This window comes from Numida meleagris, chromosome Z (genome assembly GCF_002078875.1).
Source record: "Numida meleagris isolate 19003 breed g44 Domestic line chromosome Z, NumMel1.0, whole genome shotgun sequence".
NCBI lineage: Eukaryota > Metazoa > Chordata > Aves > Galliformes > Numididae > Numida > Numida meleagris.
In genome coordinates, this window is record NC_034438.1 from 33,954,155 (window position 1) to 33,973,296 (window position 19,142).

General features: G+C 41.2%; 1 protein-coding gene across 11 annotated transcripts in view; it reads left to right on the forward strand.

Moving 5' to 3' along the window:
• The window catches only part of ADAMTSL1 (ADAMTS like 1), a 442,268-nt gene that overhangs the window by 373,211 nt on the left and 49,915 nt on the right, over positions 1 to 19,142 (forward strand). For all 11 annotated transcript variants that reach the window (XR_002433573.1, XM_021381313.1, XM_021381315.1 and 8 more), the window contains 3 exons: positions 8,976 to 9,186; positions 15,485 to 15,664; positions 18,571 to 18,724. Coding sequence is in view for 10 of the 11 variants with exons in the window: in XM_021381313.1 (XP_021236988.1) it covers positions 8,976 to 9,186; positions 15,485 to 15,664; positions 18,571 to 18,724 (545 nt within the window). In the remaining variant the exon portion in view is untranslated. The remainder of the gene's footprint in view (positions 1 to 8,975; positions 9,187 to 15,484; positions 15,665 to 18,570; positions 18,725 to 19,142) is intronic.

Genomic DNA, 19,142 nt, shown 5'->3' on the forward strand with positions numbered 1-19,142 from the left:
CACTTACAACACCTAAAGACTTAGAATGTTTTGCTTTTCACCATGTATACTGTGAATATAGGTCCTGATCCAAAGCCACGTGCTAGACATTGCTTTAGCTCTAGACTATACATTTTTTAAGTCATGCATTCATAATTTACTTTTTCCAGGCTGACTATGGGGGTGTGAGAGTGCTTTGTTCTGTAAGCCAATGGCTTCATGAGGGTAGCTGCTCTGATCCAAGTGGCCTCTTCTTTCATGAGTAGCTAGCTCGTTACTCACTCGTGCCATGTTCTGGTCTAGCCAGCTAGCAGAATTGTTCCGCGAGGTCCAGTTTCTGTAGCAAAGAGAGTGAAGTTTCAAAACTAAAGCAACAGTACATTGTCACTGTTATTGTTTATAAAATGCTAATGGCTAGAGGCTCCTGTCCCATTGTTCTAGGCAGTAGATAAAGAGATCATCCCTGCTACAGAGCTAGGGCTGTAGCAGATAACAGGGATTAACTTGTCATCTACCAGAACACCCAGGTCCTTCTTTGCAGACCTCCTTTCCAGCATGTCAATCCCTAACCTGTACTGACACAGACAGTTATTCCCTGCCAAGTATGGTACTCTGCACTTGCCCTTGTCAAACCTCATTAGTTTTCTCTCTGCCAAACTCTCAAGCCTATCCAGGACTCACTAAATTGCAGCCCAGCTGTCTGGGGTGTTAGCCACTCTTCCCAGCTTTGTATTGTCAGCACACCTGCTGAGGGTATATTCTGTCCCTTTATCCAGATCACTGATGAATGATGTTGAACAAGACGAGACCCAGTACCAACCCCTGGGAAACACCACTCTCTACAGGCGTCCTCTGTGCTGCTGATCGCAACCCTCTGAGCTTTACCAGTCATCCAGTTCTCTGTCCACCTTATTGTCCACATTGTATCCCACATTTCTCAAGCTAACCTATGATAATGTTATGGGAAGCAGTTTCAAAAACCTTGCTGAAGTCAAGGTAGACAATGTCAGCTGTTCTTCTTTCATCTACACAACCAGTCATGACATTCTAGAGGCCAATTCCAGACTGCTCAAGCATGATTTCCTCTTTGTGAACCCATTTACGCTACTTCTGATAACCATTTTTTCTTTTCTGCCTGGGAGAAAAAAATAATCCAGCCCAGGACTTGAGTGTTCTCATTGTGCTCTAAGGGGCTATTCACAATCTCACAGGCTAGTCTGTGCTCAGCAGTTCTGGTCTCAGTCACCTCTGGAGTCCAGTGAAGAGCCAGGAGCTGGGTCTTGCTCACTCAGTCCCTCAGTTCTTCATCTGAACTTCTTGGCCACAATATGACTTTGGTATTTCTTGTTTTGTCACAAGAAAAAAAGAAAAGTTTATTTCTAATAATAAGTAATTACTTATTATTATGTAGAAATGTTTAGAAGTTCATGCTCATGTTCAGTCCTAGAGACTTTTTTATTTTCCTTTTAAAAAGGTTGACACTGGGTTCAGGTCTCCAGATTACTGAATATGTGAGCCCTCACAAGACTTGAAACTCATTAAAGTATAACATGATAAAGTTTAATTTATTGTTTTCAGCCAAGATTTCTGTTAAGTATGTCAAGAGGATTTCCTTAATTAGAAAATAGTATGATTAAGCTGTTTTATTTTAAAGCATCTCTAACATTTTTAGACTTCTACTAACAGTACACAATAATTGTGTTGTGATATAAATCAAGATGTTCAGATTAATGGCCCTTTTTTGGCAAACTGGAGCTTCATAATTGTTCTCTTTCTTTTATTTGAGGAGCCTGCAAATGTTCACATTTTAAAATATACCGAGCATGGTTAATTGTGAAAAATGTTTTTTACCTGAAATTAAGCCCATGCTCAAGCACTGTCTAGTCAAGCCTGATTCATTCAGTGAGTATGTTCCAGAAAATTCTTTGATGTCTACAAATGAGAATTTTAATTGGTAAAATTGATTAATAATACATTTCAGATTATTTATCTAATTAGTAATATGAATTCACTGTTAGATTTCCTAACAGTGTGTTTTCTTTTCCTAAAAGATCACCACTATTAGTTCACTGTTTGTAGTTCCTGGAAGTGCAGGAAATGTAGTGCTCTGGTTGCTTTGGCTTTTCATTAACTCCTCTTGAGTCTTAGACTAACCTGTAACATTGTGTATAAAAAATACCTAACGGAAAACCATTGCCTTGAACTAATTAGTTCAACTATCTTCATGTTTATTATAAGTTCCATATACTTCACCAGCTCTAAAAATCTACTAAGGGATCACAGTAGTCTGCTGGAAGTACAAGATTTTTCATCTGGGAAGTGAAAAGTTTCTATAATTAGTTTTTTTGTTTGTTTTTGTGATGATACCTTGTGATAAACTGTGTTTTAAGACCATCTTCTGCTCACTACACATTTCCAGTGGAAACAGGTTTTTTATTGGTGTTCATTTGAAATGTATGCCAGTATGTCTTTTCCAGTAAGCTCATTGCTGATGTACACACCTCTGTTTTAATACATCTGGCCCACTGAATTGTCTTTTTCCTTTTACATTTCTCATTTTTAGTCACCTCTAAATATCTCTGTGTTTTTGCACTGATTTAGTTTTACTTCAATCAGTTTTAAAAGTCAAGATATCATATGTGTCACTATCTACAAGGAAAACTTAGAAAATGTTGTTTCTTATGAAGTACAGTAATAAAAATCTTTTTAAATTTTATGTTATACTTAAATACACAACTGCTGATTAGGTATGTAGGAGAACTGATAATCTGATAGATCGAGAGCTAGAATAAACCAGGGATTTATGGGAACAGATTTGCTAGAGTTCTGCTATAGAAAAGGCTGAAAAGGTACCATTTCCCTGTTGTTACGTATTGATATAGAGTTGGGCATCAGAGGCAGAAAAATAAGGAAGGAGTTAAAGACTGTTCCATGCCAAAACCATGCAATCTTTTCAATGGACTTTGAGAAGCAGTACAGGAAGCATCAACTGGGCTCATCACCACTAGAGCTGCTGAGGAATGGAGTGTACTGCAGAGTGACGGAGAGAACACTGTCACTTTAGGAAGCAGTGGGGAAGACCTCCAGTTTGTCCCGAGGTTTGTGGGAGGGCTCCTCAAGGAAGATCATGCATCCAAAAGCCAAGCTAAAGTGCCTCTATACTAATGCACGCAGCATGGGAAATGAGCAGAAGGAGCTGGAAACAGCGGTGGAAAACTATGATTTTATTTCTATCACAGAAACATGGTGGGATGATTCACATAGCTGGAATACCACCACTAAGGGTCATAAGCTTTTTAGAAGAGATAGGCGACGTAGGGAGTTACCCTCTATGTTGAGAAGTGGATAGTCAGCAACGTGCTCCCTCTGAGAAACAGCCATGAACAGGTTGAGAGATTGTGGATTAAAGTTAGGGACAAGACCAATAAAGGACAGCTGATGGCTGGAGTCTACTATAGGCCACGTGATCAAGGGGAGCCTTCTTGCTTCAGCTGCAAGAGGCATCACCCTCGCAGGCTCTCATCCTGGTGGAGTATTTCAAACACCTGGATATCTGCTGCGAAAACAACACAGCAAGCTGCAAACAGTCCTTGAGACTCCTGGAGTCCACTGATGACAACTTTCTTGTTCAGGTATTGGACAGACCCACCAGAGGCGAAGCACTGCTGGACCTGGTGCACACCAATACAGAGAAAATTGTAGAAGACATTAAGATTGGAGGCCGTCTGGGCTGCAGTGACCATGCCCTGGTTGAGTTAGTGATCTCAAGGAACATGGGCCTGGCAAAGAATGGAGTAAAGACTCTGAACTTCAGGAGAGCAAACTCCAGGCTGTTTAAGGAATTGCTGGATGAGATCTCCTGGGAAGCTGTCCTTAGAGACAAAGGAGTGGAGCAAACTGGCTTCTCAGGATGTCTTTCTGAGAATACAAGAGCTCTCCATCCCTCAGAATAAGAAAGCAGGCAGAGGAGGCAGGAAAGCAGCATGGCTAAGCAAGGACCTGCTGGTCAGGCTTAGGGAAAAAGGGCGTGTACATGCAGTGGTAACAAGGACTTGTCACCTGTGAAGAATACAGGGATTCTGTCCAAACATGCAGAGATGATGTAAGGAAACCCAAGGCAGGGATGGAATTGAACTGGTGAGGGATGTTAAAAACAACAATGGGTTCTATAGGTACACTGGTTAAAAGAGACAGGCCAAAGAGATCACACCTCCTCTGCTAGATGAGAAAGGAGAACGGGCTGCAACAGTTATAAAGAAGGCTGAGGTACTCAGTAAGTTCTCTGCCTTCACTGGCAGCCAGGATTCTCATATTTCTCGCATCCCTGAACCTCACATCCCTGAACTTCCTAGTGGGAACTCGGAGAGCAAACCTGCCCCCACACTAAGGGCAAAGCAAGTCTGAGACCACCTCATGAGACTGAATGTGTACAAGTCTATGGGGTGGACAACATGCATCCCAGTGTCATAAAGGAGCAGGCTGATATGGTTTCTGAGCCACTTTCCATCATATCTGAACAGTCATGGCTGTCAGGTAAAGTCCCTGGTGACTGGAAAAAGGGAAACATTGATCCCACTTATAAGAAAGGAAGGAAGGAGGACCCAGGGAACTACAGGTCTATGAGCCTCATCTCTGTGCCTGGAAAGACCATGGAACCTGCACATGAGGGACAAGCAGGTGATTCGAAACAGCCAGCATGGTTTCAGCAAGGTAAGGTCATGCCTGACCATTTTAGTGGGCTTCTATGATGGAGTGACGGCATCGGTGGACAAAGGGAAGGCAACTGATGTCATCTCTTTGGACTTGTGCAAGCCCTTTAACATGATCCCATACCACATCCTTATTACTAAATTACAGAGATATGTATTTGAAGGCTGGACTATTCAGTGGATAAGGACTTCGTTGGATGGTTGCAGCCGCAGGATTGTGGCCAATGACGCTATGTCCAGGAGGCCAGTGAAGAGCAGTGTCCCACAGGGGTCCCTCTTGGGACCAGCACTCTTTAATGTCTTTATCAATAATGTTAGAGATGAGACTGAGTATACCCTTAGCAAGTTTGCTGATGACACTAAGCTGTGTGGTGCAGTTGATACAGCAGAAGCAAGGAATGCCATCCAGAGGGATCTAGATAAACTCAAAAGGTGGGCCCATGTGAACTTAATGAGATTCAACAAAGCGAAGTGCAAGGTTTTGCCCTTGAGTCAGAGTATTCTCAGATAGATAGGTATACAGTCTGAGAGAAGTACTCCTTGTGAATAGCACTGCTGAGAAGGATTTAGGTGTTCTGGTAGATGAAAAACTTAATATGAGCCAGCAGTGAGCACTTGAAGCCCAAAAGGCCAACGGTATCCTGGGTTCCATCAGAAGAGGGGTGGCCAGCAGGGTGAGGGAGATGAGTGTCCCTCTGTACTCTGCCCTTGTGAAGCCCCATCTGGAGTACTGCATCCACGTTTGGGGCCCCCAACACAGGAAATAAATGGAGCTTTGGGAGAGAGTCCAGAGGAAGTCCACGAAGATCAGAGGGCTGGAGCACACCTCCTATGAAGAAAGGCTGAAGAAGCTAGGCTTGTTCAGTCGGGAGAATAGATGTCTGAGGGGACGCATCATTATGGCTTTCCAGTATTTAAAGGGAGACTATAAACAGGAGAAAAATTGCCTTTTTACACAGATAGATAGTGATGAGACAAGAGGGAATGGATTTAAACTAAAGAGAGGGTAGATTTAGATTAGATGTCAGGAGGAAGTTTTTCACTGAGAGGGTGGTGAGGCACTGGCACAGGCTGCCCAGAGTGGCTTTAAATGCCCCATCCCTGTAGGTGTTTAAGGCCAGGTTGGATGGGGCCCTGAGCAGCCTGATCTAGTACTTGATCTAGCAGTTGGCAACCCTGCCTGCAGCAGGGGCTTGGAACCTGCTGATCCTTGAGGTCCCTTCGAACCCCAGCTGTTCTATGATTCTATGACTTTTGGCTGGGCTGTAAAATAGCAAGAATGAAGGTTTTTGCTGAAGTCCATACCTTAACAACAACCACAGTCAGCTCACAGAGGTTCCAATTCCACTTGCCTGAGCTTTCCTTGGCTTGATCCTGGAACTACCTTATTCACCTTTTGAAGTGTAAGATGATATTCTATTTTGAATTTTAATTCTGGCATTGTGAATTGCATTCAGGATGTCATGTTATTATTCTTTTTTGTATGCCATACCCATTGGAAGAGTTAGTTCAGTAAAACACACACACACAAAAACCAAACCCACCAAAAACAAACAAAAAACAAATAACAGCAACAAGAACAGCAGCTAGAACATGAGCATGCAGATAATGACCATATGAAATAAAGGATGAATTATTTCAGCTTCCATTTCGTACCACTCTGCATCTCATAACACTCTACAAATAAAAATTACTACATAAAGACAGTATTTAAAAAAGGATTATTATCTCCTACAGTACAAGTAGATCTAAAACTACTTGTACTAATACTGTCTTACCTAGTTTTCAAAGTAGTGCAATCGCCTTTAGCTATTATAAAATAATCCTCCAGCCCTGCAACTCTATTCTGTAAGGCCATTGCTGATCTTCTCTATATTTTTGTAGGACTGTGTAGTTCTGCTAACTATGTATAACATCTATGGGTTTGGTTATTTGAATATCTCTGTGTTACTTTGCACATCCCTACTCTACTCTCCATTCTTTGTATCTATGAAACCCCATAAAAGTCAAGAGTAAGAGGGAATGTGACCTAATGTTTCCTGAGCACCTCTAAGGACTCTCCTGTTAACAGCAGCTGCAAGGAGTTGTGAACAAAATGATATAAATGATAGGGCAACAGGTGTAACCTGCGACAGAAAACTCAAACATTATGAAAAAAAAAAATCCTTTCTCTTTATTGAAACAAAGCATTTCTTTCTGGAAGAAGAAACAAACACTCTCTTCTGCAGAGGCTAAGATCTCCAAAGAGCGTATGTGGCCTACTAGCCCATGAGATGTGAACTGCCAACAGAAACATTGTGCTCTTATACCACTAGAAAACAATGTGTTGCTGGAGGCAAAATCTATTACCGTCACTTGAATACATGAAACTTTGGCAACTACCCATGTCTGAAAATAGATTCTGAAATAAGAAAATGCCTTCTTTTCAGCACCTTCTCAAATATCTTAGTTTAGATTGTGCTGAAACTAAAGGGTAGCTGATATCCACATTAATTCTGACTGACAATTTTATGGGAAAATCTGGGAAGACCTCTCCCCCAAGATCATTCATATGGAGAACATATTCCAGATTAGTCTAACTGGCTGCCAGATGTCACTCCTATTGCACTGCTAAATAGCTCCCAGTATCAAACTTAAGTGGCCTTCAGCGTATTGCAGCCTGGAAAGCGGCCATGGAAACTTCTAGCTTGGTATGCAGGGTTTGTTCATTGTTAGAAAGGGTTAAACACTTTTTTGTGTTAATTGCACAATACTGCTGTGGCACTTAAGGAAGAGAGGGTAAATTTCACTACAAAGGCACCAAACTAGAGTGTCATTATTGCATAATGCTAGTGCTCAGAGCACATCCTGTCATACTATAAAATCAGACAATGTAATCAGCAGATGAAGCACTGTAGGGGAACAATGTGGCTTTTTGGGCTATTTGCATTACCATCTAGTAAGGAAAAAGTATTTCTTACCTACAAACTTCTCCATTTATTAAGGAATACTATTGAGAAACTGGGAACAAATACATAACAACTTCATAAAATAAAAAGAGATGATAGAATAGTTATGTGACCATAGGTGATTGGGTATTTTTCCCTGAATTATTTACTAGCATGATAAATTTGAAACATGCTGAGCCATTTGCAATGACTTCTGACTGTAGACTGTCAGAGTTTTTCCCCTTAGCTCCTTCTCAAATTCTGCTTCATGTTGCTAACATGTTTCATAACTTTTCTTCATTGTCTGTCTCTATCCTGCTTGGAGCCTGAGGGTGTCTTTCATCATAATTTCTCTTTTTAGTTTCTGCCTGGTTTTACTTTCTTCCAGGGCATATTCACTGAGCCTTCCTTGTCATGAATGCTTAATTTACTCCCCCAGCAGTTTCAGTGACATCATGCAGGAAGGGAAGCTATTCTTCAGGATTTGAGAAAGTGTCAGTATCTGTCTTTTGTACTTTCATTTTGGATGTGGGAGTATGCCTATGTCACTCTAGTGTTTTGTCTAAAGTTGATGGGAAGACTATTCTCTTTTTTGTTCGCTCTGCATATAGGGTTTCTTTGTGTATGTGTTCTGTGTATCTCTGAATTGCCTTCTAGTAGAGTACAAGAGAGAGACCTGACACTTTAAGCAATATTCTGTGTATCGCTGACAGAATTAGTGGGTGTTTTCAGTACAGCTAAAACACCAGAAAACTAGCTTTAATGTGATGAACACTGAAATTCAGCCATCAACAGCCCTGCTGATGCAGGATTTACGCAGCTAGGATAGAAGGGTTGACTCAGTAAGAGTTTTTTACTCAGAAGTTTAAGAGGGTCTTGCTGCTATTCTGTTGCATCTCTCAAGGCCTTAGCACTCCTTACCTCCACAACAAGGAGCAGTCTGTCAGGAACTCCACAGCTAGATCTTTTGGGAGAAATTCCTGCTCAGGAATTCACCGGTCCTCTGATAAATGTTGTTACTCTGATAAATGTTTTGGTTAAAGACAGAAAAGAACCTTCGAATGAAGTCCATTCAGTCTTGAAGGCTCTGGCTCATCAAAAACTTTTAATTTAGGGCACAAAACTAATCTTAAAGTATTACAGACTTAAAGTCCAAGAGCTTTTGACAAAACAAAAAATGCAGGGAACACTTAGTACTCTTCTTAACCTCATCCAGCAGCTACCAGAAGGTTCACCTTGGTCAGAGAAGGAGGAATTTCTTTCATGTACTGCTTCTTCACTCCATCTGTTATTATAAAAGGACAAAGATCAAGGTTATATTATTTTATGCTGAAGTTTTTCTCTCCTGACCCCTTCGCAGATGGGAAATTGGGAAATGGAACACCTGCAGTCTTACGTGTGGGGTCGGATTGCAGACACGAGATGTCTTCTGTTCTCACCTACTATCAAGAGAAAGTAATGAGACCGTGATCTTAGCAGATGAATTTTGCCATAAACCTAAGCCATCCCTTGTACAAGCCTGTAATCGCTTTGACTGCCCACCCTCCTGGTATACTGCAGAATGGCAAGAGGTAAGAATGTCTGAGTTAATCTCTTTTAATGACTATTGAAAGTAGTCATTACATGCATTATCAGTGAGTCGTTTTGCATTAGCCTGTCAAGAAAATTCATTAATTGTACTGATGAACTATTGAAAAAAAATTAGAAGGGTGTCTTTTTCCTTTTTAGTGAAAACTGAATCAAGGTTTTCATTGGCAAATAATGATGTGATTCTGGGATGTGATTGATGTTCAGCTGGAGTCAGTGGATTTGGATTAGTAATGCCAGGGTTTCTAAGAATACAAAAACTACAAGAATCAGGGAGGAGGGGATTTCTAGAACATGTTGAGTATTCTTTCTATTCTCAAATAATTTATTTTAGAGCAAGAATCTCTCCTCATCCTTCAAAGTCACAAATGAGTGTTGGGTACTTCACTTTATGAAATTAATGCTTTATTACACTATTACTGAAAATTTCTATCTACACAATGGATGCGTACAAGGTTCTTTATTAGGCAGTCTGAAAAGAGTTTATTTGCTGCTGCTTGATTGCAAAAGAAAACGCTTAAGCAATTCAATAAAGGTGCTTATGTTGGATATAATACCTCATAGGAAGAAATTACTCTGTCCTGCTGATGAGAAGAAAGGAAAAAAATACTGTACAGAGGAGATGCAAGCAAAAGGCCTATTTAAACCTTCAGTTCTGCTGGTGTAAGGATTCATTCCATGCTATCAGAAAACCACGAGCACTTGGCACTGTGCTTACATTTGACTCCCAGTCTCCATCTATAAAATCTATCCTTGACTTTGCAGCCAGGGAGATGTTAATGTAATAATCTAATGAAGCTGTTAAGACTGTGAAACTGTACTTCACAGGAGACCTCTGGATTTGGGCAGCCATCCCAGCAACCAAAATTTATGCCACCCCGATGTTCTGTCAAAGCTAGATGACTAGCCTATGGCGTTAGTCCATTGTTCAAAACAATTGAGCGATATTTCATGCTTTACTGTTAATTTGTCTACCAATATTCACATACACATATTTGCTTAGTTGTACTTTTAAATATTTCTAGGCTGTACTCACACATAAATGCTTTATTTGTAAATAGCAAGTAGTTTTTTATTAACGCATAACAAAATAAAGTTAAGATATACTGTAAGGTGTGCCTGTGTTTGTTAAAAAGCCTATAGTTGGCCAGAGTCCTTAGAGAAAACAATTTTCTGCAAGTTTATTTGAACAGTCAGAAGAAACATTAATTACAGTATACTGAAAAATTGATGCTTTGCTAAAAATGGCTGTTGGCTGTAGGCCAGTCTGGAACATACTAAAATAGTTTCTGCTAGAGATATTTCCAGATAGACTTTTTTCAGGATTTGAATGTCTTCCTCAGCAGTGTAAACATACGCATGTCTGCCTGTCTAAAGTACTGTTTTAGGCTTATTTTATATTTTCTGAGAGACTCTCAAACAACCAGCCTTTTTGCAGGAGATGTAGCAGATCTTAGGGAGGATGGTGCTCAATTAAGAATAAAGGCTTTAGCAAACATATTGATCAGGAATTAAATTAGACAGTTCAGATTGCACTTCACATGTGAACCACTGTCTTCTCTGGAATTGGTGGAGACAGAGGATCTGTGCTGCTGTTGCTTAACAAAGGTCACATTATAGCTCTTCTGCACTTTCTTCCACAACCTTTGCAGGATGCTCTGCTCTTTAGATAGCACCTCACCATATGGGCACTGAGTATTTCTTGTGATTAAAATGGCATAAACAGTGCAGTTCTCTACATGTAGTCATCTGCCTCTGGCTAGAAGAGTATAGTGCAAGAAAAAGTAGGTATCCATTAAAATGAATTTTCATTCTCTCATTTTTTTAAAGGCCTTCTGTCTTCCTTCTTTGCGGAACCACTCTCTATACTGTTATTTCCACCCTGTAACAAGGCCAAGCCTGTGAGTTCTGTCTCAAACCGGTTTCCCATGGATGACCGCCATGTGAAAACCTGCATTATCAGGACAGTGCATTGCACTGTGTGGTTATTACAACTGCTTGACTCCTGGGACAGGCAAGAGATGGTCTGGATCGGATGCTGGTAGCCGAGACTTGGCCTGGAGGCAAGCTCTGGCTGTGCAGCAGGGCTACCAAGCTAGGGAGTGCCCAGTGTTGTGATTTCAGGAGGAAGCCTCCACCAGCCCAAATCCTGCAGGAGACTGCCGGAGAGACCTGCAGACCTTGTACCTGCAGATCTTGCACAGAACTCCCGCTGACCTGGATCCCTGAGAGATGTTTCTGCATGTGTGGAAAAAGAGAGTCGTGCAGGAAGGAGCTTTCTCACAATAAGAAAGGTCCTATGAAGCTTCACAGGCAATAGAGAGCAACATCTGTTCTCCTTATGGCACAGATTGAAGACATTTCTTTGGTCTCATCTATGGAGTTCTTCCTTCTTTTCCAAGCACCCCCTCAAAATAGATTTTAAGCAAACAAAGAAACAGGAGATTTAAACTGCAATACACACCATTTTCTTTTCTAAGGCTAATTTTGCTTGTTTAGGAAGGATTCTCTGAATTAAATGCCTTTAAAAGACCTAGTGTTTCTGGCAGATAAACACAGGATAATTATCAGTGTTGTAACATTCCAAGTGATTTTTAAAATATCTCTTTGCAGATCCAAGACTGTGTATTTTTAAACAGTTTTATTTCTCAGCTGAATGCATTAGGACATTTATCTTGTTTTCAGTAGTGTGTTGCTGTAGGAAAGTGGGTGTGAGCTTTCATTTTTACAAGCCTTTGTAAGTATCTGCTCTTCAAACCTCAAATGGGAAACATCCATTAATAAATATTTTATTACTAAATGCCTCAGTCTCAGTCTCAGTGTTCTTTTTGTCTTGCTCAGTGCTATCTTCGCTTCAAAGATAATCAGAGCAATACCTTGACAACAGAGTTAGCATAGGAAAGCTCATATCCTTTTCAGATATTTTTCTAGCTATTTTTCTCTGTATTGTAAGTCCTTTCTAAATATAGTAGTGATAGTCCTTAGAAACCAGCTGAGAGAAATGCAACTTTTCCCTATATGCTGTGTCTTGCTGTAGAATCATAGAATAAATCTGATTTTTGAGAGTAAAGCCATAGCTTGTGCTGTTGTAGTCCCATCAGAGCAGAGGGCAGTGTGAAATTAAACAGCTCCCTCCTCATCTCTGTATGTACGTAGGACTGGCCATAACATTACATCCTTTCAAAGATTCAGCCATTGCCAGAGGTGCCTGGAGAGGAGGCCATCTTCTCTGACTCCCAAACACTGAAACTGGTGTCTTTGCCCAAATTCTGTGCAGTATATGCAAGTGAGAAGATGCTCACAGGCATCTGCTGAGACAGAGAGATGGCTGGCTTTTCCTCTCTACTTTTAATGGTAACCATCAGTTCTTTGTGTTAACTGTAATTTTAGCAGACTGTGGTATGAGCAGAACAGATCAAAGCAGTGATTGCTGTTGGACAAGCCAACGCCACAGTTCCATCAGCATTTAGAATGAAATGTGTCAGCACTTCTACCAAAGGAGAGCATAGCTGCTGTGGGGAACTCTTTCTTGCCCTCATAGCACCTACTCCCTTGCATCTCTGGAAGTGGTGTGCAGTCAACATGATGATCTGGCTAAAGCTAGCCAGAAGTATAACTGACTTAAGCCTAGACTAAACTTCCACTTTGGTTCACTGTCCAACTGCACAAATACTTATGCCAGCAAATGGGAAGAGGCAGAAAACACCAGCAATGAGTGGCTGGCAGAATAGGATATATGGATTATCTTCTCAGGTGTCAGCCTTGTCTTGTGTTTTCTTAAGCTAATTGTTGAACTTGGTAAAATTGTGTACGAGTATGGGTAGATGCGGCTCTCAAAGCTAGTGCCCTGGCAAAGTCACAGATACACTCTGAAAGGGATATGGGAATTGGATATGCTCAGCAGCTGTGGGAGGTAGGAATACTGGGAGACACAGTGCAAACACTTTATCTACCTGGAAGGGTGAGGTGAAACCACAGTGCGTCTCTCCTCCCTGTGACACATTTCTCTATCATAATAGTATTGTGAACAGCAGAGTGAGAGAGCACATTATTCGGATGGGATGTATCTAAATAACGATCCTCTCGAGAATTACTACTGCATCCTATCTGTAAATCCAAGCAGACATTGCAGACATTGCTCTCATTGGTCTACTCCCTTTCATGAAATAATGTGAGAGCTGGAAGCTTGCACTAGAGAAAAATCAACAAAGATCCGAGAGAAGTGAAAAGGCTCCAGGAGTGAAAGACGGGCACAAGCACAGCTCCAGTGCAGTAATCCAGTACTGTCCTAGAAGAGTGTTCCTGCAGACCGAGAGGAAACTTGTTACTGTGTTCAGCTCTCTCTGGCATTTGGCATAGAGCTTGGTGTTGAGTAGCTAGTTATTCTTCAGAGAACAAAACAATGTGCGACTGAAGTACAAGAAGCAAGAAAAGATCTGTTTTGTCTTACTTTTTTATCTCTCAGAGATGGAAGGGCAGGGGGACTTCCTGAGATTTGTTTGACTGTCAGAGGGAACATGCTTTTGTTGTGTTTATACAGTGCCTAACATATTTTGGCTCTGGTGTATGACTGCAGTTCTTAGGTAATCTTGAAATAATATTTTTAATCATATTTTTCTTGATTTATTCTCTCCTCAGGAATGAATTGTCCTTGAATGAAAGGCTGATAAACGTTTTCTTTTGCTGAAAATCAAAGTATTGTCTTACTTGCTTAAATTTTTTGAAGCTTTTGAGCTTTATAACATTCTAAGTAGAACAAAAGCTATTTTTACTCATTAGAGAGCACGCTAAACATAAATACATTTTTCTTCCTGGTGTTCAAATCTGCATTTCCATTCTGTCTTTCAAGGAAAATGTATATCCTAAAAAATGAGGCTTTCGTTGAAGTTTATACAGCTCTCTCAAAGAGAGAAGGATCTTTCATCACTCCAGGATTTTTTAAATAATTCCCTTCATAGATGTCTTAGTTTATGTTTTAATTTTTCTTCACCTGGACTACTACTTCTTGGACGTAATTCCTGTGTTGTAGCAAATCCTGTTAATTTCAGCATAGTGCAAGCTCCTCCTCTTCCTTTGCCTGGAAAAGAGATAAATGGAGTTAAACTGTCTGGAATGCTTGGAAGAATCAGGAGCCTTCTACCATCTACAGCAAAAAAGTTTGTCAGAAAAAAGGGCTGAGCCACCAAGCTCACAAAAAAGATTCAGGAAATCTATTAAATCTGCTTGTTCAAAATTTCCTGCCCTGCATGAGTAGAAAATGGATACAGAGGGGGAATATTTACATTAAAGAGAGAGGGGAGGTGGGTTCTGTGGATATTAATCAGCCAGATTTAGTTTTACTCAAATAAACCTTCCTCCTTACCTTTTGGAAAGAGCACGCACTGCTGTCATGACAGCCATAAATATAAAAGGGCTGCACGGTTACTTAATCATTTGTTATACTAACCTTATAAACCAATTGTTGAGGCCAACAGCAGATTGCAGCTGGAATACAGCTTTCACATGAGTTAAAAATGAGATAAATGCTGCACTGCAAGAAGTCTTCACGGACAGGAATTCAAGTCTGGACAGTTTAGTTTTGAACTGCACTAGTAACAGACCTCATGAAGTTCAGAAATGAGAAATAAGAAAATTACAAACGGAAGAAAAGGCAAAGTGATAAACTTGGGAAACTCTTATGTACCACACTCAAATTTCCATTTGTTTTTCTCACTAATGCAAACTCTTTTTTAATAAGATGAGTTTGAATAAATATTTAGATCATAGCTACTGTTATCTAGTATGCATAATAAAATCCTGGAAGTGAACAAAGTCTTGAATTGACTTCTTCTGGAGAAGACATTTCCGTACTCTCACCCGGCCAGTAGCACAGTCAGAGCTGAGACAGAGACACTTGAACCCAGATCCTCTACATCCTGTGCAAGTGCCTGATTTTCCAGTTGACAGATGCAGGAAAGGACAGCTTTTCCTCCTCCATGCTGCATTTATAACCTGTTGCTTCCATGTCTTCTGTACAAATTTCTGAAAACAAAATATTTCAGAAATGCTGAAGCAGGTTTGCATTTTTTTTTCTTCATTTTATCAAAATACATTGTTTCCACTTCCTAAAATATTCCTGACATTTTAAAAAGAAATCTGCTTTGACATCTCTGGTATTTTTTGTTATATTTTCTACTTGTCTAGAACTAGGTGTTGATTTCTACTGAAACCAACTACTAATTTTTGCTGCAATTTGACATAGTGCAAGTGTGATGTGAGGTGACTGACTCTTTTTTCCCACAGTGTTCACAGACATGTGGAGGTGGTGTCCAGAAGCGAGATATACTTTGCAAGCAGCGCCTGGCAGATGGAAGCTTGTTGGAGTTGCCAGAAACCTTCTGCTCCATGCCAAAGCTTGTTTCCCAGCAAACCTGCAAAAATGAGGACTGTCCTAATGAGTGGCTTCTCTCCGACTGGTCACAGGTATTCTGTTTATATGCATGAATATTGTGCTGTTCTTGGTGATTATGTTTTTCAGTCACGTGGGATGAAGGAGCCGAATGTGTTCAGACTTCACAAGGCATACTATGCCCTGTTTTGTCCTGTAATCCGTACTTAATATGCTAATGGATGATGTAATAATCACTAGCTTGGTGGTTATTTATGCCTTTCTTCTGGCATAAACACAATCCACGCTCAAAACAATAAATTCCTGCCTCTGTCCATGTACAGCCCTTTCATCTGTTCATCCAAGACACCCATGAAGTGTAATCTTCACTCTCTCAGGCTTAGTGCTTTTTCTTCCCCAAAAAGGCAACAGAGGGGAAGGGGAGGGGAATTACTTCAGTCTTCTGTAGGTATACCACTAGAGATGTCAGGCCTCTCACTCTCGGACACTGATTTTGTAATGTTAGCTAGTTCCTTCCTTCAGTTTAAGGATGGCCAAAAAAGCCTCATTCTACCAAAGTCTTGCATTCCCCAGGCTTCCCTTCCAGTTCCATATGGCTTAAGAAAAAATTCCTTTACATATATGACAGCGAAAAGGAAAATATAGAATCATAGAATCATAGAATTGCTCACATTGGAAAAGACCTTCAAGATCATCAAGTCCAACAGCAACCTAACTATACTACTCTAACAACCCATCACTAAATCATGTCCCTGAGCACCACATCCAAACGGTTTTTAAACACATTCAGGGATGGTGACTCCACCACCTCCCTGGGAAGCCTGTTCCAGTGTTTAACAACCCTTTCTGTACAGAAGTTTTTCCTGATATCCAACCTAAACCTCCCCTGGTGCAACTTGAGGCCATTTCCCCTTGTCCTGTCACCTGTGGGAAGAGACCAGCCCCACTCTCACTGCAATCACCTTTCAGGTATTTGAAGAGAGCAGTGAGGTCTCCCCTCAGCCTCCTGTTCCCCAGACTAAACAGCCCCAGTTCCTTTAGTCGTTCCTCATAGGGCATATTCTCCAAGCCCTTCACAAGCCTTGTTGCCCTTCTTTGGACCTGCTCCAGCACCTCAATGTCCTTTCTGTACTGAGGCACCCAAAACTGAACACAGTACTCGAGGTAGGACCTCACCAATGCCAAGTACAGGGGCAGGATGACTTCCCTACTCCTGCTCACCACACCATTGCTGATACAAGCCAGGATGCCACACTGCTGGCTCATATTCAGCTGACTGTCCATCAGCACACCAAGGTCCCTTCCTGTCAGGCAGCTTTCCAGCCACTCCTCCCCAAGCCTGTAGGGTTGCCTGGGGTTGTTGTGACCTACTGAAACTCATGCGGTTCACCTTGGCTCATCGTTCCAGTCTATCCAGGTCCCTCTGTAGTGCCTTTCTACCCTCTGGCAGATCAACACTCCCTCCCAACTTGGTGTCGTCTGCAAGCTTACTCAGGGAGCACTCAATCCCCTCATCAAGATCATTAATAAAGATGTTCAATAGAAGTGGCCCCAGTACTGAGCCCTGGGGGACACACTCGTGACTGGCTGCCAACTGGATTTAACTCCACTGACCACAACTCTTTGGGCTTGGCCATCCAGCCAGTGTTTCACCCAGCAGAGCATACGCCCATCCAAACCATGGACAGCCAGCTTCTCCACGAGGATGCTGTGGGAGACAGTGTCAAAGGCTTTACTGAAGTCCAGGTAGACCACATCGACAGCCTTACCTTCATTCACTAAGCAGGTCGCCTTGTCATAGAAAAAAATCAGGTTAGTCAAACAGGATCTACCATTCATAAACCCATGCTGACTGGTCCTGATCCCCTGGTTGACCTTTAATTGATCCATGATGGCTCCCGAGTTTATCTGTTCCATAACATTTCCTGGTACCGAGGTGAGACTGATAGGTTTATAGCTACCAGAATCATCTTTCCGGTCCTTTCTGTAGATGGGAATCACGTTAGCTAGTCTTCAGTCAACCAGGACATTCCCTGTTATCCAGGACTGTCAGCCACATCCACTAACTTCCTCAGCACGCTAGGGTGCAATCCATCTGGCCCCATGGACTTGTGGGTGTCCAGATTTAGGGGCAGGTCCAAAACCATCTCATTGGGGATTGTGGATAATTTGATATTTTAATGTCAGTAAACATGAAAAACATTCCCCCTCTTGCAGTCTAATCTCTACCTCTACTCTCCTTGCTCTCCTTCATGCAAAGAGGTAGAGAGTATGTTAATCCTGAAGGAAACACCAGTCACCTCATAGAGCCTACCTGTAGCTATAATGTGATGGTCTGTCTTGACATTTTATTCAAATAAATGATCTATCTCATTAAGTCTGCATTAAGACACATCCAATCAGTCAGTGAAGATGGCAAGTCTATTCCTAATTCTTTTTCCTTCAAAAGAAGTAGTAACGTGGTTCATGTTGACATCCATACAACTCATTTCTGTACGTTGGCACTCTTTAAAATGAAATCTGACTTCACTCTCTCCTTGGCATTTGTCTTAAAGACTGCCTTTTTGGTCTTATCACCCTCCGTTTTTCTCCTTCTCACTCCATTTTCAATATGGTTCGCAAGTGTGTTTTGTATTGTAGACACGGGATCTACAGCAATAGGTTTGTGTCCTTTACAGGCATTCCCCCTGCTTGCCAGCACTTTTGCATGCTGCTGTCCCAGTTTAATGCCATGTATTCTCAATTACTGTGATGCTGTATACACAAGTATGAAATAAAATAAGCTTGCTCAAACTCTCCCAAGCAATGCACACCTATGCATTGAGCACTATAGTCTAATATTAAAGGGTTTGTACTCTTTTGTGTAGGTCACATTTTATAACTACCAGGCTGAAGTAAGTCATTAATGTCTGAAACACTCATTCATAATTTCTACTAGATTTGTAAACATCATTCCTAATGTTTGTCATTCTGTTTGCAGTGTTCAGTGAGTTGTGGAGAGGGGACCCAGAGTCGAAATGCTATTTGCAGAAAGATGCTGAAAACTGGGGGTTCCATCATCATCAATTCCTCCCTGTGCCCACCTTTGCCATTCTCATCCTTGCTCAGGCCCTGCGCACTAGCAACCTGTGCAAGTAAGTGAAAAATAAACTTAGGAATATCTGGGGAAAGGGAGCTTGAATATCCTTGAATATCATACTGTCACATGCTTCATAACCTTCTCTTGCAGTAGTGTTGCTCAGTATTTGCAGAGAGGCTACTGCAGCTTAGTTTTTCTGTCTGTGAGCCAGAATATTCTATTTAACAATAAAACAAGTCAGTGGATAAAAACTATAAGTCTTAGTGTGGAGCTGAGCCTGAACCAATGTGCTGGAAAGGATCTACTAGTTTCTGGAAGAACTGGCTCAAAATTCTGATCCAAGTCTAGATCTGAATTTCAAAACTGGAATGTAGAAGCTTAGAAATGCAGGATAGCAGCCTGAGCTACAAACAAACCCTCTCCTAGGATAGCTACAAAGAAAATGTTCGGTAAGGCATTTATTTTTAAGATCA